We start from the raw sequence: 25,326 nt of genomic DNA, 5'->3' as shown, positions 1-25,326 counted from the left end.
TTCCGTTTCAACGTATTTATAAGTGCTGTAACATATCAAATAGCCTAGTACACACACCAAAACTCTTCAAATGTATTGCACAGAAAAACGTGGGACGGTTGGGTGCTTCGCAAACTCAGAACCTCTGGACAGCAACATAACAAATGAAAGCACTGATCATTGGGAATGAGATCAGAATGACTGCGAGGGACTTGATCCATAAATTAAATAATTAAATAGTTAGCCTAGCCAACAAAACTAAAACAATCCATATGTTCAAATCAAAAGGCCTGTTTAACATGACATCATTACCGCAGCCACATCCCGAGTCCCCGGTGCAGATACATTCAGAAATCAAAAGATGGTTTAGTATTTAGTTTAAAAGCTCTGATGAAGACCAAGAGAACAAGAAACCCAGAGAAAATAGCACCCCCCCCCCCCCCACCCAAAAAGACTTCTGTTTTCAAAGATGTAGCCTACGATGCAATACTCATGATAATTTTAAGGAGAACTAAAACTACTTAGCCTACATTTGAACACAACTGCAGAAATTTCAGGCATCTTCCCAATTTAGTAGCCTAGTTTTGTTGTTTGGCAACTTGAAGAGAACTAGAGACTATCACTCGCAGCCCACCTCTTCCAATGCATTGTGGGAAAGTGTGCATCGACTAGATGAAGAGCCTAAATTAGTATAACATCCTGGCATTTAAACCATATGTCGCATACTGTTAAACATTCTATTTTTGTACAAGGAGAATGCGGCATGCGTGATTGCGTTGTTTCACGCTATTCGTTGATTTCAGTAGCGCATCCCCATGTCTAATTGATGAGCGGTTTTAAAAGCCAATATGAGTATGACATCCGGGCAATTAAAGTATACTCTAAATCAACGAAACGCTCAATTTTGCATACTATTAAACAAAACAAAAATCGACATACTCAAACGGCCTACTATTTAGGACGCAATGTATGGGTAATTCGGACATGGGCGTTAATAGGGCGTTGGGCCATCATAAGCCAGAACCACTTCAATGCGCCTTGGCAAGTGCCTGGAAGTGCCTGGAACTCTATAGCAGGGATGCGACACCCTTCTTCCAAGATGTTTGGTGTTTTGTGGATGGTGGTGGAAAACGCCATCTCAGGCACCACTCCAGAATCTCCCATAAGTGTTCAAATGGGTTGAGATCTGGTGACAGACACAAACACACACACACACACTTTAAACCCTCCCGCTCTTTGAGACCCCTCTTTCAAAGTCACAGATCTCTTCTTCTAGCCATGGTAGCCAAAATAATGGGAAACTAGGCATTTTTCTACATGACCCTAAGCATGATGGGATGTTAATGGCTTAATTAACTCAGGAACCACACCTGTGCGGAAGCACCTGCTTTCAATATACTTTGTATCCCTCATTTACTCAAGTGTTTGCTTTATTTTGAAAGTTACCTGCATCTTTGAGGGTTACACACCTAAATAGATGATCTAAATTGTCACCGAGCACTTACAACCTGCAGTGCAGAGTGATGCATTTCGTTTGACGTTATTGATATAACATGGAGGGCTGTGGTTGGCTGGTTGTGAAAGAGCCACACATTCACTACTTAACGATTGAGGATAGATCAACTACTTATCTTGCCCTTAACTAGTATAGTTTGCAGCCTCATTGCATAGTAGCCACATTATGTGTCCTGTGGTATGGGAACGGGGAGAGGGGAAGGATTACAATATTAATGCACTCAAGAATAAGCCCTATGATAAAATATCTCTGGAAAGAAAACAGTGGATGTTATGTTATGTGTGCTAAGTCTCTGGTCAATGAAAGATCCCAACTGCTCTCTAGCCACTGGCCAAATTATCCCTTTAACCAGGGCCGGCTCTAGCATGTCATGCCAAATAGCGTACCCCTTTCCAAAGAGTGTGTCCCCCTGCGTCACAATGGGATTTGATGAGCTCTAGCTTCCATTGCTAGGGCTGTTGCTAGAACTTGCAAAATTCTGACCGGCCTACGTAACAAACCAAAGCGTCCGTTGCTATGCTGGTTGCTTGGCGCCAATTTACCATGTAGCATTCAGAGGACGCGGGCAGTTCTAGTTCGATTTCACCTCATAAGCGCTCGCTCAGTCCGCGCAAAATTATTACCTCAGAATCGCTCACCAACAACAGTGTTTCTGACCGTGACTACCTGCTGACTACCTTCTGCTTCAGAAGACTGAAAAGACAGGAAAGAGAACACTCTTTACCATATATCTGTCTTTATACAAGAAAATATTGTTAAATAGGAAAAAATTAGATTTATTTCAGATTGACATTGCTAAGTACTTATTTACCTCAGCTTGTCTAGTCAGCAATCTAGCTAACGTTAGCTAAATAAAACAAAGTGTTATTGTATCTTTCTGTTTGAATGTAGCTTGCACTTTAATGGCATTAATGAGATTTTATTTTATCTTCCCAAACAGGAGAATTACTATGAAGGGACCACTGATCTCGACATTGAAGCAACATTCGTAGGAGGGCAGAGAAATTCACAATTCAGGGTAACATTAAGCAGTTAACTTCTATTAGATCACTGGAAGTATTTATGTACAACCATTTTTCAACAACCATTTTGTATTTATTATGTATCCCCATTAGCTGCTGCCAAGGCAGTAATATACATAATATAAATGTTTAACATTAAAATACATTTTACAACAGATTTCACAATACATTAAGTGTGTGCCCTCAGGCCTCTACTCTACTACAACACACAATCCAGGTGTAAAGTATGTCATGACTGTCCTGTGAGGATCACAATGGGTCAGATCATCTTGGCAATGCCTGACAATAACAACCTCCACTCAGAGGGGAGGGAACTGGTGTGGGGGTTTTGACACCTCCACACCCTGTCGTAAATTAAGGAGAAAAGGGGGCTCTTTCTCCCCCTTTAGTATCAACCAAAGGAATGTCTTTATTCACAGACAGTTTTCCCTCTTAAACTCTAACACGGTCAAAAGTGAATACTGGAATAATATTCTTAACATAACAATGTGGGGAATGGTCAGTGGGGATTCATGGAAAACAAATGTAATATTGGTTTTCATTTTGTGATCTCATTAAAAACTGTATGGATGAAACACTAACTTGGAAAGTATATCCCCTTTATCTGTCAATTTTCCATCCAATACGCATATAATATGAAAAGTGATGAAAGTATTTTTTTTAAGAGAGGAATGTGATTTTAGGAGGTCTAAGATAATCTCTCCCCTATAAACTGTGCACAAGCAGGGAAACTTAAATCAGTTCTAACAAATTTCTATAAGCATGTTAAATGTGCAACCAGAGGGAAAAAAATTCTAGATCACCTGTACTCCACACACAGATTGTCTAGGGCGTACAAAGCTCGCCCTCCATTTGGTCAATCCGACCACAACTCTATCCTCCTGATTCCTGCTTACAAGCAAAAAGTAAAGCAGGAAGCACCAGTGACTCGGTTTATAAAAAAATTGGTCAGATGAAGCAGATGCTAAACTACAGGACTGTTTTGCTATCACAGACTGGAACATGTTCCGGGATTCTTCCGATGGCATTGAGGAGTACACACCACATCAGTCACTGGCTTTATCAATAAGTGCCTCGAGGACGTCGTCCCCACAGTGACTGTACGTACATACATACGACAAAGCCTATTCCCCCTCAAGAAACTAAAAAGATTTGGCATGGGTCCTGAGATCCTCAAAAGGTTCTACAGCTGCAACATCGAGAGCATCCCGACTGGTTGCATCACTGCCTGGTACGGCAATTGCTCGGCCTCTGACCGCAAGGCACTACAGAGGGTAGTGCGTACAGCCCAGTACATCACCGGGGCCAAGCTTCCTGCCATCCAGGACCTCTACACCAGGCGGTGTCAGAGGAAGGCCCTAAAAATTGTCAAAGACTCCAGCCACCCCAGTCATAGACTGTTCTCTCTACTATCGCATGGCAAGCGGTACCGGCGTGCCGAGTCTAGGACAAAATGGCTTCAACAGTTTTTACCCGCAAGCAATAAGACTCCTGAACAGGTAATCAAATGGCTACCCAGACTATTTGCATTGTGTGCCCCCCAACCCTTCTTTTTATGCTGCTGCTACTCTCCGTTTATCGTATATGCATAGTCACTTTAACTATACATTCATGTACATACTACCTCAATTGGGTAACCGGGCCATCTGCATTGTGTCCCGCCACCCACCACCCGCCAACCCCTCTTTTACGCTAATGTTACTCTCTGTTCATCATATATGCATAGTCACTTTAACCATATCTAAATGTACATACTACCTCAATGAGCCTGACTAACCGGTGTCTGTATGTAGCTTCGCTGCTTTTATAGCCTCGCTACTGTATATAGCCTGTCTTTTTACTGTTGTTTTATTTCTTTACTTACCTATTATTCACCTAATATATTTTTTGCACTATTGGTTAGAGCCTGTAAGTAAGCATTTCACTGTAAGGTCTACACCTGTTGTATTCGGCGCACGTGACAAATAAACTTTGATTTGAAGTGGGTAGCCACGCCCCAAGTGAGGTCGGAGAGCTGGTCAGACGGACGGAGCCGCCCCCTTTGGCCAGAGTGCATATAAAGCATTGGTAATGAAATTAACTTCAGACCAGGAAACATGAGGCGTTAGCTACATGTTTGAAATTGTTGAAACTTTGAACCTCAACATGAGGTGAAGAAATAAACTCACCTTCCTTTAGGCCAGAGAGACAAAGAGCTGCAGCTCATGTCCATAGTGGTCTAAATCCTGAACCCTGAATAATCAACATGAGGAGGAAGAGGCGACAAACTCCTCTCAGACAATCATTGGTACAGCTGATTAGCTGTTCGAGACAAATATCTCAACTCTTCAAACCACCCCATCCTACTACGAGTCTTAAATCACCGTACGCTACTCTTATCACCCCACTGGAACCATCGGCACGGCAGGCTTATCTTCAAATAAGCAGCTTCAGGAGCGAATGGAAGAGTGTGAACTCTGTAGTTCTGTTCAGGACTACACGACGGACAAAGACACACATACGTAAATACATTTGTGATTTCTTATTTCAAACGGGTGGCGGTTCATTTGCAAAGTATATGATTAATGGTAGAATAGTTATACAATGTGTACATGATAAGTGTCCCTCTTTTTTCTCTGTCTCTCCATCTTTGTGTAATAAGCAGTCATATCTTGTCAGTCCACTAGGGACCTTTGTCTCATGTAAAGGGTGTATGTTTATTCTGTGTTATTATTTAGTTAGCTAGTAAATAAATAACTAAACCAATTGGTGTAGTAGGGCGGCAGGTAGCCTAGTGGTTAGAGCGTTGGGCCAGTAACTGGTTGCTGGATCGAATCCCGAGCTGACAAGGTAAAAATCTGTCATTCATCCCCTGAACAAGGCAGTTAAAACCACTGTTCCCCGGTAGGCCGTCATTGTAAATAAGAATTTGTTCTTAACCCGACTTGCCTAGTTAAATAAAGGTTAAATAAAAAATAATATTTTTTTTTTGTTTGTTTAAATAGTACTGAATCATGAGTAGGCTGGGTTTTTTGCAGATGCATGAGGTTACTGTTCAGAATGATGATATGATAAGAGGTAATGATTAATAAGATGACTGTTTATCGATGTAATAGATATATACCTTATAGAGTTTAATTCGGGAGATGGTAACTCTTAACAACTTCTTCCGTGTTGCCCCAAATTCCTAATGAGTTAATTGTTACATGATTAATTTAAAATCGGGTAACAATTAAACATAGTTAGTTGATTAGATAAATAGCAGTCATCAGATTAATGAATGTAAAGTCATGACAAGTAGGTGTTTGTATGCGTGTGTTGGTACCTGTGTGTGACTTCACAGTCCTCGCTGTTCCATAAGGTGTATTTTTATCTGATTTTTTTTTATCTGATTCTACTGCTTGTGTGAGTTACTTGATGTGGAATAGAGTTCCATGTAGTCATAGCTCTTTGTAGTACTGATTGCCTCCCATAGTCTGTTCTGGACCTGCTGACTGTGAAGAGACCTCTGGTGGCATGTCTTGTGGGGCATGTATGGGTATCTGAGCTGTGTGCTACTAGTTTAAAAACAGACAGCTCGGTACATTCAACATGCCAATACTTCTCATAAATACAAGTAGTGACTAAGTCAATCTCTCCTCTACTTTGAGCCATGAGAGATTGACGTGAATATTATTCATGTTAGCTCTACGTGTACGTTTAAGGGCCCTGTACTGGGCCAGTTGTAATTTTCCCAAGTCCTTTTTTGTGGCACCTAACCCCACGACTGGCCAGTAGTCCAGATGCGACAAAACTAAGGGCTGTAGGACCTGCCTTGTTGATATTGTTATTAAAATATTTATATTTTTTCCTTTAGTTTATTTAGTCAATATTTTCTTAATTCTTATTTTTCTTAAAATGGTATTGTTGGTTAAGGGCTTGTAAGCATTTGACAGTAAGGTATTGTTGTATTCGGCACATGTGACAAATAAAAGTGGATTTGATTTGATGCATCAATACGATAACAGTTTACAATCCAGGGTCTCCAGTCTAATCAACTTGCTAAATTTACACATTATTCATTACAAGATTTAGTTGAGGTTTAGGGTTTAGTGAATGATTTGTCCCAAATTCAATGCTTTAAGTTTGAAATATTTAGGACTAACTTCCACTACATGGCCGAAAGTATGTGGAAGCCCCTTCAAATTTGTGGATTTAGCTATTTCAGCCACACCCGTTGCTGACAGGTGTATAAAGTCGAGCACAGAGCCATGAAATCTCCATAGACAAACATTGGCAATAGAATGGTTCGTACTGAAGAGCTCTGTGACTTTCAACCTGGCACCGTCATAGGATGCCACCTTTCCAACAAGTCAGTTCGTCTGATTTCTTCCCTGCTAGAGCTTCCCCAGTCAACTGTAAGTGCTGTTATTGTGAAGTGGAAACTTCTAGGAAAAACAACGGCTCAGCCGCGAAGTGGTAGGCCACACAAGCTCACAGAATGGGACTGTCGAGTGCTGAAGCGCGTAAAAATAGTCTGTCCTTGGTTGCAACACTCACTGCACAGAGCTCTAACCCCAATCAAACACCTTTGGGATGATTTGGAACATCGTCCATCATCAGTGCCGAACTCACTAATGCTCTTGTAGCTGAATGGAAGCAAGTCTCCGCAGCAATGTTCCAACATCTAATGGAAAGCCTTCCCAACTCAACGACCATACTTTTGGCAATGTAGTGTATTTCTTGCCACCCATTCTGTAACTGACTGCAGCTCTTTGTTAAGTGTTGCAGCGATTTCACTTGCTGTAGTAGCTGACATGTATAATGCTGAGTCATCCACATACAGACACACAAGCTTTACGCAGAGATATTATTTTTACAGAAATAAGGGGCATAGACAGCTGCCCTGGGGAATTCCTGATTCTACCTGGATTATGTTAGAGGCTACCACTAAAAAAACACCCTCTGTGTTCTGTTAGACAGGTAACTCTCAATCCACAATATAGCAGGGGGTGAAAAGCCATAACATATACCTTTATACATACAATGATCTATAATGTCAAAAGCCGCACTGAATTTAAAAAAAACAGCTCACAATCTTTTTATTCTTTTCCATCTAGCTAGTTGGGAGGACAACCTAAAGGTAATTCTCTTTTCACTCAACAGCAGCGTCCAGGCCTCCACTGAGTATTCGCCATTCGCCTAGTGTACGGATGGGAGCTGCAGCTGTTGACTGAGGTAAACAAAGTACTGTGTATACAATTATTGCAAATTGATTGAATTAGTGTTGTTTGTCTATTGCTATTTTTGTATAACATACTTTGCATCAACTTTTGACTGGTACTGTACTTTTCTTTATAGGCACACGTAGCCTACATATCAATACATACACACAAACTATCTAGGTCAAATAGGGGAGAGGTGTTATGTTTTTTTTTAAACAAGGTTTGCTGTTTATTTGAGCAAAATGGGAAAGAACGGTTCCATGCAATAATGGATCTATATAATACTGTACGCTTTCTTGAATTTGTTCTGGATTTGGGTACTGTGAAAAGACCCCTGATGACATGTCTGGTTGGAAAAGAGTGTGCGTCAGAGCAGTGTGTAAGTTGACTATGCAAACAATTTGGGATTTTCAACACATTGTTTCTTATAAAAAGTGATGCAGTCAGTCTATTCTCAACTCTTAGCCAAGAGAGACTGGCATGCATAGTATTTATATCAGCCCTCTGATTACAATGAAGAGCAAAACGTGCCGCTCTGTTCTGGGCCAGCTGCAGCTTAACTAGGTCTTTCCTTGCAGCACTGGATGACATGACTGGACAATAATCAAGAGAAGACTAAACTAGAGCCTGCAGAAATTGCTTTTTGGAGTGTGGTGTCAAAAAAGCAGAGCATCTCTTTATTATGGACAGACCTCTCCCCATCTTTACAACCATTGAATCTATATGTTTTGACCATGACAGTTTAAGTTGACGCCAAGTAATTTAGTCTCCTCAAATTGTTCAACAGCCACACCATTCATTACCAGATTCAGCTGAGGTCTAGAACTTAAGGAATGATTTGTACCAAATATAATGCTCTTAGTTTTAGATATGTTCAGGACCAGTTTATTACTAGCCACCCATTCCAAAACAGACCTCAACTCTTTGTTAAGGGTTTCAGTGACTTCATTAGCTGTGGTAGCTCATGCGTATATGGTTGAATCATCAGCATACATGGACACATATGCTTTGTTTAATGCCAGTGGCAGGCCATTGGTAAAAATAGAAAAGAGGGCCTAGAGAGCTGCCCTGCAGTACACCCCACTTTACATGTTTGACAGAGAATCTTCCATTAAAGAAAACCCTTTAAATTCTATTATATAGATAGCTCTGATTCCACAATATGGCAGAGGTTGAAAAGCTATAACACACATTTCTTTCAACAACAGGTTATTGTCAATAATATCAAAGGCTTCACTGAAATCTAACAGTACAGCTCCCACAATCATAATTTTACCAATTTCTTTCAACCAATCATCAGTAATGTGTCAGCGCAGTACATGTTGAGTGCCCTTCTCTATAAGCATGCTGAAAGTCTTTTGTTAATTTGATTACAGAGAAATAGCATTGTATTTGGTCAAACCATTTTTTCTAACAGTTTGCTAAGAGCTGGCAGCAAGCTGATTGGTCTGCTGTTAGAACCAGTAAAGGCTGCTTTACCACTCTTGGGTAGCGGAATTACTTTGGCTTCCCTCCAGGCCTGAGGACAAAGACTTTCCTCTAGGCTCAGATTAAATATATGACAGATAGGAGTGGCTATAGAGGCAGCTACCATCCTCAGTAGCTTTCCATCTAAGTTGTCAATGCCAATACTTTTTCCACCTCTCGCACGCTAATTCAAACCTGCAATGCTTCTCTTTCATTATTAGTTTTTTATGCATGAATACGATGGCTCACTGTTCATTGGCATTTCCTGTATAAGTTTGCCAATTAAGTAATCATTTGGATGAAGGACGAGACCTATGAAACCTCGCTGCTCTTTCGCTCCTAGCTGGGGTCACAATATGTTAAAGTGAATATAAAAATGTCAGATAACTATTTGCATTTGCACTCAAAATAACCCAAAGCTAGTTTTAGGTTTCCTATCAATTATATTTTTCTCTTTGTCTTCCTAGGGTTACCTCGGTGGAAGCCAACAATCTTCTCCAGTTGGAGCAGTTGGACGGTCGACCACTGAAAGCCCTGACGCTCCCTACACTTTTGGTGAAGCCCATGGGACAAAGTATGTCAAAGCTAACCACTGGGTCACTGTAAGTAACCTCCGCTGCCAGGTAGGTACTATTAAGGTGTATGACTCCAGTGGTCATGACACCACCCCAAACTCACCTCTCTCTTATCTTTTCCAGGGACCATCCCTTACCTCCCTCAAACCCTGCTGACGTAAAAAAAATTACAGACAGGTATGATTTCTTTATTCTCTGTCTGCCATTAACATTATTGCATGTCTAATTGAACAATTAATTTAAATACATCTGTAGAAATGTATTTTTATATACCTGATCTACCTGTAACCTATGCGTTTGCTTGTTTTACGTCTCTGTCTCCTCCCCGGTCTCCTTTAACTCTGCTCCTGTTCTCCAGGACCTAGGGGGTTCTGCTTAACACCCAGACGTGGATCCACCGGATGTCCTCCATTACCAACCACCCTCCAACTTTTCATTACATACATTTTTTTAGCTGACATGGATAATTGAGTGACTGTCAGTGACAGACATAAGGGAAAAACTGCTGATGCACAACCTCATTTGAAATTGCACCTGGTGTATTCCACTATTCTTACTCTCTATAGGAAGTTGAGTGCCTGACTGAGCACACCAAAAAATGCAAAACATAAAAAACATTTTTGGGGGTTGGGGGACCCCTAGCGAACATTGTCCCTAAGCGACTGCCTATGTCGCTTATGCCTTGAACCGGCACTGCCTCTAACAAAATCTTCCTCCAAAGGTTAGAAAGTCTAACAAAGCAGATAGCATGGTCACCAGATTAATGGAAAAGTACATAAACTACACGTCACACAATATATGTGAGTAGGTTATACAAAAGGGAAGATGCCAAGACCATATAGACCACAAAAGCCATCCCCTTCTACCCGAGGAAGTATTAGAACGTCAGGGTCTTCAGGGCCACCTGGGGAACATGAATCTCAGCTGCCACTATTCCAGGCCTGACTGCAGCAATTAAAGCTACTGAATTAACTATTGATTAGTGGTTTAAGCACCCTGCTCTCCCCCAAGGTCAGAGACCTGAGGTGGCATTATCCACATAGGCTGGTCCCAGATCTGCTTGTAACAATGACCATAAGAGTTGGTATGCAGCTACTTTATAGGCATGCAGCTACTTTAAGGCCAGACCAGGTAGGCTCTGATCTGAGAGGCCTGCCTTAATGCCCGAATCATGATTTATCACTCAGGCTGAGAGTTGTTCCCAACTGTGACCTGATCAGGAAAAACTTGATACACTATTGTTACAGTGATACAGCAAAATAGGAACCAGGAAATTAAATGATAACGTACAGTGTAGAGCTCGTTGAGGACTTTCATCAAGTCTTCCTGGAGCTGAAACGTTATCTCCTTACTCTGAAAAAGAGAAAAACAAAGAACATATTCAATGTGAGACATCTGTCGACTTTGCAGTACAGTAACATATTCATACATGGAACAAACAAGTAGTGTCAGGAGTACAGTAGGGCACAGAACTGGAACGAGGATATCAAACAGAGACACAGTTGCCCATAGAGCCCATGACACAAGATTCACTCAATGCCATCAGACATGAGCCCACAATTGATAATTCTGATATTTTTAATACAGGGAAATAACAGTTGTGTGACTCATGCATGGTTAAAGCAGGGGTCTCAAACTGGCGTCCTGCAGACCAGATGTGTGGCCCCCGGGCAAAATGAGTTTCAAACCCCTGGGTTAAAGGCACTTTTACTACGCACGCCACCTATTCTTTCACTATGTAACATACAAGTCACGGGGTGGGTTTATGCGATATATAATAAGATCTGACAAAGCATTTGGATATCCCTTTCAACGTATGTATTACCTGGGTGTTATCACACAGTCTTCCACTGCACTTAAAGTCTCCCACTAACCCACTTATCTGGACCCTAATCTTATTGTTGAGGCCTTTCCCAGCAACGGGGCCTCAGAGGGCTGTGACAATTTGATCTATCCCACCACCACTATCCAAATTGAGGGAGAGAGAGGGCTTAGATCTGATCTGGAGTTAGTAGGGGTAGTCACCTCTGTGCCCACCTTAACAGTCAGTCAAACTGGGTTAACAGAGAGGAGGACAGATCTTTCAATACACCAAACACCCAAACGCTGTGCCGCTTACCACATGAAAAATAAAGTTGGGTGGATTTGAACTTGATTCTCACTATACATATGAATCATACTGGGTGCCAGTAGTTGCATTTCAAAGGTACACATTTGTACAATAACAGTGTGTGTCATTTGAGAGAAGCACATATCTGATAGGAGAGGTCATGTCCAGGGTTACTGTAGTTCACATGGGGTTTCATATAGCCTTGTAATAGACATCTGTGGTTTCCTGTGGGCGTGACCAATGAGGAAGTGTCTCTGCTGAGGTCACCAACCTCACTGATCCAGGTGGATCCGTACACATCCTAGCTGGCAACTGCAGATACAGTCAATGCTACTCCAATAGAAATTACGGACCACTGTGGAATTCCACAGGTCGAAGTAGTGAATCTCTAACCTGGCCGCCAGAACTGAATAATATGCATTATCCAACCCCTCTTGATGCTTGTTGTCATGCCATACATGTTTGGCGTGACAACGAACACAACAGGGGAGTTGGCTAACGCACCAAAAGATCTGCAACAAAGCCTTGATTAGGGTGAAAGGCATGCTCTTAGTCAGATCATAATTTGATTGTTTGAAGGAGGAAGTCAGTACACAAACAAACACAGGTCCATCCCAGAAAGAGCTATAATCTAAATCCTGCTGACTGACTGACTCAGGTGGAAAAGGTAGTGCCAGTCCAGACATGTGGGCGTAAACCAGAGAGGATTAGTTCTCGTCGTTTGTGCGTTTGTGTGTGTGTTTGTGCATGTGTGCATGCATGCGTAAGTAAGCAATCAGCCAGTCTCCTCGGGCTGACCTAGTCAACACCTCCTGTCCTGGCCCTCACCTCCACCTACTCAGCCAGCTCTCTCTTTTACTTACCTATTCACACAGGCACCAGAAAAATAGACTTAGCCCTGTATAAATAGAACTAAGTCACCGAAGCTTAAGCTAGGGTGCTCTCACGCACATTTAGAGAATGGAGGGCAGGATCTATAGGCTGGTTGGGGCACTGAGTTTTGGGCCAGGTAGGTTGCTGAGGCTGCTGAAGGGAGGACGGCTCATAATAATGGCTGGAACGGAGTGAATGGAATCAAACACATGGAAACCACGTGTTTGGCGTATTTGATACCTTTCCACTGATTCCGCTCCAGCCGTTCCCACGAGTCTGTCCTCCCCAATTAAGGTGCCACCAACCTCCTGTGGTAGGTTATGGACTGGTGAGATCGTTCCTCTTGCCCAAGTTTGTGAAGCAGGCTGCAAATCTAAATAAATGAACAAGTCTATGTTGTTCATTCTCGGCCGAGAATAGTGCTTTAATGTTGTTGCTGTTATGTCCATAACTGTATTCATGAACATTATCAACAGCTGAATTGGGCTGCAAAGTGAGATCTTCACTGAAATTACTCGCACTTCCTCTCCTGGGAAGAGCCATTAGAAGCCTCCGTTCAGAGAAGAGGACCTCAGTCAACTTGTTAGATCTAACGCTTGTTAGCCCTTTCCCATTGAGAGAACTGGGAAGCGGTCCAGTGGTCAATGAAAAGGCCTCTCAGGAGAGCTTGGGCACGGATCCGACAGCTCATCCATTTCCTGGCTCTGCAGATGCCCCAGTTATGTGACCTGGGCAGGGCCTCTGACAGGAAGCAGCCACCTCACCCACTCCACTGGCCACTGAAGACACAGTAAATCAGAGAGGAACATCTGAAGTACAAACCATTCACTTATGGAGTGAACATTTATTATAATAAGGGTTAAAAAGGAGAAAATCGGACCTCTCCGAAATAAAAATGGATGGCCCTCCCTTCAGCAAAATATATTTTACCTAAACCTACTGAATGCTTGAAAATTATTTTTCAATTTCACTGAATTTGAAAAAGCATGACCCTCCCCCATTTTCCTCCAGGTACCCATTATGTAAATGTAAAACCATCCTTTAATGATTCATTATAACTGTAAAAAATTTGCCTCGGAGCCGTAATCACTCTCGGCCTGTACGTTTTGTAACCTATGGGCCCACGAATGTTATGATTCAATTTAAAAGGGTAGGAAGCATGAGTTTTTAGTCAAAGTAACAGTGTGGTCAAAGACTTAGTAACTTAGTTGTAGTCATGATCTGGTTACCTATAACTACAAACATAGTTATGTTTTTGCATTTTCAGATATTTATTAACTTATTTCCAGATATCTTTGGAACTACCCACAAGGCACTTTTTCTTAACATCATGTGGAGAACCAGTGCTACCTACTGTAGCTAGTTCCAGCTGGCTAACATTCGCTACTAGCTATGCTAGCATGTAATTAGATTCCAAACCAAGTGTTGACGTTGATGAGCTACCATGTACATCGACAAAGAAGAAACCATATACAGTTGAAGTCGGAAGTTTACACCTTAGCCAAATACATTTAAACTCAGTTTTTCACAATTCCTGACATTTAATCCAAGTAAAAATGCCCTGTCTTAGGTCAGTTAGGATCACCACTTTATTTTAACAATGTGAAATGTCAGAATAATAGTAGAGAGAATGATTTATTTCAGCTTTTATTTCTTTCATCACATTCCCAGTGGGTCAGAAGTTTACATACACTCAATTAGTATTTGGTAGCATTGCCTTTCAATAGTTTAACTTGGGTCAAACATTTCAGGTAGCCTTCCATAAGCTTCCCACAATAAGTTGGGTGAATTTTGGCCCATCTCCTGACAGAGCTGGTGTAACTGAGTCAGGTTTGTAGGCATCCTTGCGTGCACATGATTTTTCAGTTTTGCACACACATTTTCTATAGGATTGAGGTCAGGGCTTTGTGATGCCACTCCAATAACTTGACTTTGTTGTCCTTAAGCAATTTTGCCACAAATTTGGAAGTATGCTTGGGGTCATTGTTCATTTGGAAGACCCATTTGCGAACAAGCTTTAACTTTCTGGCTGATGTCTTAAGATGTTGCTTCAATATATCCACATAATTTTCCAGCCTCATGACGCCATCTATTTTGTGAAATGCACCAATCCCTCCTGCAACAAAGCACCTCCACAACATGATGCTGCCACCCCCGTGCTTCACGGTTGGGATTGTGTTCTTCGGCTTGCAAGCTTCCCCCTTTTTCCTCCAAACATAACGATGGTCATTATGGCCAAACAGTTCTATTTTTGTTTCATCAGACCAGAGGACATTTCTCCAAAAAGTACAATCTTTGTCCCCATGTGCAGTGGCTTCTTCCTTGCTGAGCGGCCTTTACGTCGATATAGGACTCGTTTAACTGTGAATATAGATACTTTTGTACCCGTTTCCTCCAGCATCTTCACAAGGTCCTTTGCTGTTGTTCTGGGCTTGATTTGCACTTTTCGCACCAAAGTACGTTCATCTCTAGGAGACAGAATGCGTCTCCTTCCTGAGCGGTATGACGGCTGCGTGGTCCCATGGTGTTTATACTTGCGTACTATTGTTTGTACAGATGAACTTGGTACCTTCAGGCATTTGGAAATTGCTCCCAAGGATGAACCAGACTTGTGGAGGTCTACAAACCTTTTTCTGAGGTCTTTGCTGATTTCTTTTGATTTTCCCATGATGTCAAGCAGAGGCACTGAATTTGAAGGTAGGCCTTGAAATACATCCACTGGTACACCTCCAATTGACTCAAATTATGTCAATTAGCCTATCAGAAGCTTCTAAAGCCATGACATCTGTTTCTGGAATTCTCCAAGCTGTTTAAAAGGCACAGACCACAGTGTATGTAAACTTCTGACCCACTGGAATTGTGATACAGTGAATTATAAGTGAAATCATCTGTCTGTAAATAATTGTTAGAAAAATACTTGTGTCATGCACAAAGTTGATGTCCTAACCGACTTGCCAAAACTATAGTTTGTTAACAAGAAATTTGTGGAGTGGTTGAAAAAAGGAGTTTTAATGACTCCAACCTAAGTGTATGTAAACTTCTGACTTTAACTGTAAGTCAATGGGAAAAACTGCAACTCCTCTTCTCCCGTGCGTTTGATAGTTGTAGTAAAGTGAGCGAGTTAGTGTTGTAGTAGTTTTCTGTGGCTTGTAGCTAGTGCAGTAATACCCACATGGTGCAGTAATACCCACAAGGATGGGGTTATGACTCATTTGTGGCCCAAAAATGACAAGCAAGCTTTAAAGTCGGAACGGTTTGTCAGGTTGAATCGACGGACCTCTATTTCCCACCGACCTACCGGTACATCAAGAGTGTCAGCAGTGATGGAGATAAAATAGGTAAAGTCGATGTGGATTTACCTCAAAACGCTATTCTATTAGCTAGCCGACTAACTCTAACGGCCTCACTTTTCTTTGACTTTGGTAGTCAACCGGTAAGTCTCCGCTCTCTCTACTTTATATCTGATGGATCTTTTTGTTGCGTTCTGTGGATTCCTGCCTATGCTAGACTATTTCTCTGGCTTACTACTTAGCTATGTCGACAGTGGTGGTTGGCTAGCTAGGCTAGTTAGCTGGCTAGGCTAGCTAGCAGGTTAAAATAACCAACTTGACAGGTAAAATTATTTGATAACTGGTAGATGAAGTTAAGTATTTCCAAAACTTTGGTTTACTTTAATGTAGCTGTACGCTAGGTGTGGATAACAACTGGCTGACTCACACAGAGCTAACATAATGTTAGCAGGCTAGTTGGCTAGCAACATTGCAATCTATAACTTCACATTAAACTAAATAATTTGCCCTCATGACTACTTGCTTCAAAACAATTTTCAGGCAACTTACAAGCAAATACTTTATGAATTTATTGTAAGTTGGCTGAAAATTGTATTGAAACAAGTAGTCATGAACGCAAACGATTTGGTTTAATTTGAAATTATACATTGCAATGTTGCTAGCCAACTAGCCTGCTAACATTATGTTAGCCTGCGTGAGTCAGACAGTTTAATATGAAGTTATACATTTGAAGTTATTTCTGTTGCAGTTTACAATATGGGGAATAATAGACTGGCTTCTCAGGTCCTCCATATTAAGTCACATCCCGCAAATGTTTTTTCGGCATGACTTCGACATTCTTCAGAATTCTGATCAGTTTTAAATAAAAACTCGAAAAATTGAAAAGTGAGGTGTAACTTTGCATTGGGACTTTTGATGTTTTTTCTAATGTAAATCCATGTGTTACACGTGGTTGGTTATGTTTATTCTACCTACCTTTAAAGGCTATGCCCTCTCTTATTTGAAAGACCAATGCAGCAGTTTTCATCCAAATATCAAGGACTGTCTTGGAGTGGTCTGAGTGAGGGGCCTAACAGAGAGCCTAATGGGATTGATCAGTAACTTAAAACTAGCTGCTATTGGCAGAGAGGTTTGAAACTTGTTATTGATCGATTAAATTACACCGCCTGGTGTTGTCACCATGCAGGCCAAAACTTCATCCCATCAAAACACGCTGAAATTTCAGGCAGCCTTCTCAAACAGCTCTTACATTAAAAGTGCATTATCAGCATTTTCACAATTTCAGTATTATTCCCACCTCAGTGTGGAAATACAAACTACTGTTCAAAAGTTTGATGTCACTTAGACATTTCCTTGTTTTCCATGAAAACTTACATGAAATGAGTTACAAAATATAGTCAAGCAGTTGACAAGGTTATAAATAATGATTTTGAATTGAAATAATTGTGTCCTTTGCTTTCGTCAAAGAATCCTCCATTTGCAGCAATTACAGCCTTGCAGACCTTTGGCATTCTAGTCATCAATTTGTTGAGGTAATCTGGAGAGATTTCACCCCATGCTTCCTGAAGCACCTCCCCCAAGTTGGATTGGCTTGATTGGCACTTTTTTACGTACCATACAGTCAAGCTGCTCCCACAACAGCTCAATAGGGTTGAGATCCGGTGACTATAATGGAGTGGCCAGCACAGACAGAATACCAGCTAACTGCTTCTTCCCTAAATAGTTCTTGCATAGTTTGGAGCTGTCCTTTGGGTCATTGTCCTGTTGTAGGAGGAAATTGGCTCCAATTAAGCGCCGTCCACAGGGTATGGCATGGCGTCGCAAAATGGAGTGATAGCCTTCCTTCTTCAAGATCCCCTTTACCCTGTACAAATCTACCACTTTACAACCACCAAAGCAACCCCAGACCATTACATTGCCTCCACCACGCTTGACAAATGGCGTCAAGCACTCCTCCAGCATCTTTTCATTTTTTCTGCGTCTCACGAATGTTCTTCTTTGTGATCCAAACACATGGACAGACAAATCTTAGTTTGATAACACTTTTTTCCAATCTTCCTCTGTCCAGTGTCGGTATTCTTTTGCTCATCTTAATCTTTTATTTTTATTGGCCAGTTTGCGCTGTTTTGTCAAGGGACTCACACCGTGTTGTATGAGATCTTCAGTTTCTTGGCAATTTCTCACATGGAATGGACTTCATTTCTCAGAACATGAATAGACTGACGAGTTTTAGAAGAAATGTATTTGTTTCTGGCCATTTTGAGCCTGTAATCGAACCCACAAATGCTGATGCTCCAGATACTCAACTAGTCTAAAGAAGGCCAGTTGTATTTGTTCTTTAAATCAGAACAACAGTTTTCAGCTGTGCTAACATAATTGCAAAAGGTTTTCTAAGTTTTTATTTATTTATTTTACCTTTATTTAACTAGGCAAGTCAGTTAAGAACAAATTCTTATTTTCAATGACTGCCTTGTTCAGGGGCAGAACGACAGATTTGTACCTTGTCAGCTCGGGGATTCAATCTTGCAACCTTTCGGTTACTAGTCCAACGCTCTAACCACTAGGCTACGCTGCCGCCCCATGATCAATCAGCATTTTAAAATGATAAACTTGGATTAGCTAACAACGTGCCATTGGAACACAGGAGTGATGGTTGCTGATAATGGGTTTCTGTACACCTATGTAGAGATTCCATTAAAAATGTTTTGGGGGAAATCAGCCGCTTCCAGCTACAATAGTCATTTACTACATTAACAATGTCTACACTATATTTCTGATCAATTTGATGTTATTTTATTGGACAAAAATTGTGCATTTCTTTCAAAAACAAGGACATTTCTAAGTGACCCCAAACCTTTGAACGGTAGTGTATATAAAACACAGGAACATCACGTTTTTGACTGCACTAGGCCTTTAAAAGGGGAATGCCAACTGGGGATTTTCCAATACGGATAATTATCCCACACGATTAAATCGGGGAGGGGACTATTCATCCGTACGTTCGTTCATACTTACTTTTGTACGTTATTCACACGTGATATCTCAGAAAGCACTTTCCCCATTTTTACGAAACTTGCTTGAATGATGCGTCTTACCATAGAGATCCGGCATTTACATAATTACACTGATTGGACCAAGTTAGACGCTGCATCATTTGTGGGGGACGACATGTTTACTGTTGCCAAGTTTATTAGAGGACTAGCACAAATGGGCTTCCCCTTTAAGTGTACTGTTTATGAGTGACGCTAACCACATCTGAGAGAGAAGACTGGGAGAGACTGGAATCCACTAAGCCATGTGTGGGGGGGCATGGATTTCACGTTGCCTCCAACATCAATCCGGCCCCAGAGAGGGACCGTACTCCTAGGGTCCATGTCTGGTGGGTGGTGCACCAGGGGCATGACTGCTCCATATGGCAGAACTCTAGTGAGAGCCTACACAAATCATATTGGCTCCTACACAGTCAGCTCAAAAATGATTGCCACCCATAAAGATGAGCAAAAAAGACAGTATAAAATAAATACTAATACTGAGCTATATTGTATGCCCACCCCAAAAAAATGTAATATTATTTTATACTAGTACAATTGCTCAAAGAGACTTTGTTTAACAAGTCATTATTATTTTTCTTAAAAAGAATGGGTCAAAACTATTGGCACCCCCGTTTTCAATACTCCGGCACCCTCCCCTTCAAAAGGATAATGGCACTGAGCATTTTTGTTAAATGTTTTATATTGATTGGAGACCACATTGGGAGAGATCTTAGACCATGCCTCCATGCAGTGTCTTTCCAGATCCTTAATATTCTTTGTCTGTGCTTATAGACTACCCTTCAATTCAAACCACAGGAGACAGATAGCCATTGCAAAATGTTTAATTTTTGGTAAATTAACCATTTATTTGTGTAGATTTTACCCTTGAGTAAGGCACTTAACCCCAATTTGCTCCAGGGGTGCCGTACTACTATTGATGACCCTATAAAACACCACATTTCACTGCACCTCTCTGGTGAAGGTGACAATAAAACATGTATATTTTTTTTGTCTTGCTGAAAGATCCACTTTAGTATAAGATCCACTTCTTATACGAATAATCCAAGTTTCAGCCTCCTGGCAGAAGCAACCAGGTTCTTGGCTAAAACGTCCTGGTACTGAGCAATTTTCTTAGTTTAAAAATACTAATTTCCCCCTTTTTTTGTTGCATACAATATAGCTCAGTATTTGTATTATTTATTGTATGCAGTCTTTTTTTCTCATCTTTATCAAGGGTGCCAATAATTGTTGACCTGATTGTACTATACAGAAGCAGCCCAGGAAGGTAGTCTAGTAATGGACTCCACCAAGCCAGGCAGTAAACTGTCAAGCTCTAATCCAAATGAAGTGTTAAAACACATTGCACTCCGCTTGATCAAATGCCAAGACCAATTCAGTAGTACCTGGTGCAGTTTCATGTTTCCCTCACCCTCCTTCGTACCTACCACTGTAGCGAATCAATTTGCAATGTAGGAACTAGATTAACTAATACCTTCCTTCCGCCATACAGCTAAGGATTTCAAGCCTTGGGTTCTCACAGTTCCACCAGAATGTGACCTCCATAAATAAAAAAATGACTGAGTAAAACAAAGAACCAGTTGTATGAATGATGAAGAGAATACATGTGATAAGACCTGCCCGACAATCAATGGACTGCGTGACAAGACTCGTATTTAGAGGTTTCGCCATCGAACAAAGACACAATTCGAGGTAAGCTGTGACTTTCAATAACAACGGTAAAACATGAGCGCCCGCAGCACAGAGAGCTCAGACCCACTTGGCCACAGTAGTACTCATAAATAAAACAACTACTGCCGAAGGCATGAACACAAATCAACGGACTATTTTCAAAGGTCCACCATGCTGAAGCCTGATAGGATATGTCATTTAAGGTCCTATACTGATTCAACTCATAACTTTAAAAAGTTAGAAAACATAAGAATTTGGAAATATAAAAACACTGCTCTTTGATGTCAGGATGACAAAACAGCATCTGTCTCGAGTTAAAACAAGACGACCTGTACTGACTGTTGTAACTGGGGGGCCTCCCCTGGTGTTTGTCTATCATTACTGGAGCTCAGCGGAGATCAAAGACAATGGGATGTACTAATTAGAGGGCAGGGGTGTCTCTGCTCCTCTGTGACAGACTGCACCCCACTAGGGGGATGCCGTTTGGTTTGGCCCCTGGCTGCCAAACGTCACTATACGAGCCAGAGGGGAGACACAAACACACACACACACTCACACAGTCACTGAATACTTACTGTAACTGCAGGTCGTTGCCTGTTGTGCTCAAGGCCAACCAACAACAAATTGGTGGAGCAATAAGGAGAGTTGGTACATGAGGGGAAACATGAACTGTGTGTAATGTCAATGCAAACCTCTTTATATGAGGGATGCTATGAACTAAATGGCATACATTATATCGTCTTGATCGAAACACCTAAAAATGAATACATATCATTGGTAACACATTGATGAGTTTACTGATGTTTAAAATGACAGACTACTAATGTGGATTGAGTCGGGGGGAGAAAGAAACATCTGACAAACCACTCCGCTCCAGCTTCACATCTGGCCCATTAGTAAACCAGGAGCCTCTAACTGCTATCAAAGGGAAATTACTGCCTTAACTTCCTGTGTGTGTTGCAGTTGTTCGAGCAGAGGGTGGGGGTGGGGTGCAGAGCAGACCACTCCTCTGTACAAGCCAGAAGAAACCACCAACATCGAGACAATAATGACTTTAAGATGAATAAAATAACTATTTTTTTCTGTCTCCATCTAGCAGACGAATCTAAAGAACCCGCAGCAAAAGAGAGAGAAAAAGGCAAAAACGTTGACGCAAAGCACCCCACTGAAACAGCCTCTGGTTTGTCATTTCCCGGACTGTGGTCGGTTCATGTGACTCCTAGTGCATAGGAGAGCTCATAATCTGGTAGGGAGTGGTCCGAGTGAAACAGGCGGCGGCAGTATTAACAGGGTTTCGGTCACGAGGCGACCGACTTCGGATGGGAGAGTTAGATAGGGCGTTTAGTCGTATGATCAGGCCTGTGTAGAGAAGAGGGTTCTTCTCTCTCAGCATAGAAGTTCACAGAACTAAACCACAACCCAATAAATGACCTGCTATCAAGATGTCCTCAAACACAACTTGTAATGTAATACGTTAAATCTACATTCAGCCAGACATCAAATCTGAGTGCAGTCCAGTGCCTGGTTTATTTAAAAAGGGCAATCAGCAGTTGCTACATGTATTGTTGGACTTATAAATGAATGATATATATCCATTGATTCTTGAAGAATATAACTTATAAATGCCTCATGAGCTTAGTTCAACTGTCACACTCCACGAGAACCCAACATATAAACTTTCTTACTCCAATGTTTGTAAACAAAGCCAATGTAAACAAACACTATATAGCCTCAAAACATAGATAAAACTGTAATTTTTGTATTATGGATGATCAGTCAGTGCATCCATAGCTTTGTCCATGAATTTGAGAGGGGTTACATTTCTCCAGCCCCATCCCTCAGCTTTTTACCAAAACAAGAGCAGGGAGTCTGTTTTGTTATTATTTTAACTGCCGATCGCCGCTTTAAGGCTGTAGGATGATAGACGTATCATTAGCAGCAGGGCCCAGAGTTTTTTCCTGACTATGTGAATGAGCCAAGGATTTATCCAATATAACGAGGTACCAGAGTTTTCCCTGATCAATTCAAGACAAGGAACGACTTCCGTCAGATCAGTGGGATCTCACCTCGTCTGAGCTCTTACCTCTACAGAAGAGCTTACCTTTTTGAGCAGGCGTGTGGAGTCCTCGCTGATCTGCATGAAGCGCATGATGACGTTGTTCAGGTAGATGTCACTGAGGGTGGCGTGGTCCTTGCTCTCCCTCCTCACCTGGTTCAGCAGCAGGTACCAGCAGTTGACCGGTGACAGCAGGTTCTGGTCCTTCCTATAGGGGGACACAGCAAGGCAGCACTATCAATCAACTGGGTTGTATTCCTTAGACACCAAAACATATGAAAACAGACCAAAACGGGGATGGACTAAACTGCTCATTGACATTTTTCGTTGCAAAACGTTTTGCTACGGAGTGCCCTAATGAATATGGCTGACCTCCTTACAGAAACAGCTTCCCCTGACTGCTCAGGTTCATTCATACAAAGCGTCTGCGCCAACAAGCGTCTGCGTTGCCAAGGGCTAAAATAGAAGTCGTTCCTATTTCTGATGCAGATCGCGCTGAAAGTCCTGCCTCTCCACACTCCTCATTGGTTTATAGAAGCAGGTACCCACGTGGGTGATTGAAAGACGAACTGTTTTGCCGGTAGTCGTGGTAATACTATGAAAGTGTAGATGCGATCACCATATAAGTTCAAAGATGAAAAAGCCTGGAAGGAGGAGAGGTGACTAGAAACGATTTGGTTGGCCGTTTTATGTGTGGATTAATTTGTCGGAGTAGAGGACCTTGTGATTTCAGGTAAAATAACAACTCAATGTTTATACCCCAGAACAAATTAGCTAGCAACAGCAAGCTAGCTAAATAGGACAAATTAGCTAGCAAGTACAAGCTAACTAGCTAAATTGCCATACATGTTTAATGCTTTGAGACCTGTCCACAAATTAATGTCATTGGTTCAGAGTTTGGTTTGATATTTTAACCTGCGTGTCGTGATCTCGTTTGGTGTGGGGGTACAGAATAAATGTATGCACGATAGCGCACGCGCGCAGCCGGTTTGGGTTACGTGTAACTTATTCATGATACATATCACTGCTAATCACACAGAGAGAGAAACAAGAGACAGGCACAAGGAGAGGCGGGGACATGTAGGGATGTATTCATGCTCCCTGAGAGACAGAGTGAGCGAGTATGCCTGTGCGCACATGTATGTGTGTGTGCATGCGTGTGTCCTCGCCTGGCTGTCTTTGCAATCTGTGCTTAGAGATCAAGGTCTCACCTACCTGACAGGTCTATCCTGTCTGCCTAACTGTCCTCATCTAGCGAGATGTTTTAAGACTTCCTAAAGTGGATCAAGTCCCATCATAAAAGTAATAGCTAGTAGGGATGTTTCTTCCACAGCCCTCCCCTGGTGATGAATGCCCTATATAATAGCATGCACTCTATATAATCAGCACCGAGTGCATACTGCGCCTGAAGGAGAGTTTGTATCAACGACATTTCTGGGGCATAGCCGGAGGAGCGATGTTCTGAGTGGACCGGACTTCTCGCAACAGGGGAGAGCGCCCTCCACAAGTAAGCTGAGGAGACTCGAGACTTCCTTGTAAGATCATTTGTTAGAGACGGTACGTTACATGTAGTAAAGTTTTGGAATAGTGCATTACAAGAGACAAGACAGGAAGAGAGAGAGAGGGGAGGAGAGGCGTTTCCCCTCTAGTGCGCCTGCCTGTCCGCATACTGCGGGATATAGTCCAGGCCTGAGAGAGAGCGAGAGAGCGAGAGAGACAGACACAGAGTGAGCCACGGCTGTGCATAAGCAGCGGCCTGCAGCAGGCTGACTCCGTTGAATCTAAAACATTCCTCCTGCTATGGAGCTAGCCAAGGGAAGGCAGGAGGCCAGAAGAGAGGCCAGGGCCTGAGGCTTTAGGGCCAGCAGGGAGGAACCATATGGAAGCTCTCCTCTAGAACTCTGGAAGGGCTTCCCCCCGAATGTCAGTCAAAGACAGGCAAGCACACCAGCATTTGTCAACGCAACAGGTGAAACTTTGTACATTGGCCCTGGCCCACGACCCATGCTGCAGCCCTTAACTACATAACTCTATGATGATAGCTGCTGGAAGAGCAGATGTTTTTCTCCTGACAGACAGTGGGCAAAACATTCCGGACCACAGACCTGAAACATTGTCTCTCCCTCTCTTGGAAAACAGGAAATGGTGCATGTGACAAAAGACAGGACTGGAAATGAAAAACATCCCGGCTAAACGCAAGACCATTTTTCATAGACGATGTAAAATAAGGAATTATCCAATTTAGCTAAAAGTGGAGCGTGGGGGCAACATATACAGGCCTGCATTCAGAGGGAAGTTACCAAGAAGAAAGTTACAGTGACTTCAGAAAGTATTCACAAAGTATTCACACCCCTCGACTTCTTCCACATTTTGCTGTTACAAAGTGGGACTAAAATAGATTCAATTATTATTAATATAATACGATTTTTTGTGTGGAGGATCTACACAAAGTACTTTAAATGTCAAAACTTAAGAAAAAAATTGACATTTGTAAAAATACCCCCCCCCAAAAAAATCAACATATCTTGATTAGA

The 25,326-nt window shown here is 41.9% G+C and overlaps 1 protein-coding gene across 1 annotated transcript in view; it reads right to left on the bottom strand.

The window, feature by feature from the left end:
* LOC120054087 (SLIT-ROBO Rho GTPase-activating protein 1-like) overlaps window positions 1–25,326 on the bottom strand; it is a 159,612-nt gene that overhangs the window by 60,603 nt on the left and 73,683 nt on the right. The window contains exons 3-4 of the mRNA XM_039001469.1: window positions 22,838–23,000; window positions 11,033–11,095 (exon numbers count right to left, since the gene is read on the bottom strand). Of these exons, the coding sequence (XP_038857397.1) occupies window positions 11,033–11,095; window positions 22,838–23,000 (226 nt within the window). The remainder of the gene's footprint in view (window positions 1–11,032; window positions 11,096–22,837; window positions 23,001–25,326) is intronic.

The sequence above is a fragment of the Salvelinus namaycush genome, chromosome 9 (assembly GCF_016432855.1).
Source record: "Salvelinus namaycush isolate Seneca chromosome 9, SaNama_1.0, whole genome shotgun sequence".
In the NCBI taxonomy this organism is placed as follows: Eukaryota; Metazoa; Chordata; class Actinopteri; order Salmoniformes; family Salmonidae; genus Salvelinus; species Salvelinus namaycush.
The sequence above is the reverse complement of the archived record's forward strand: the minus strand, read 5'-3'. Positions and strand labels throughout refer to the sequence as shown.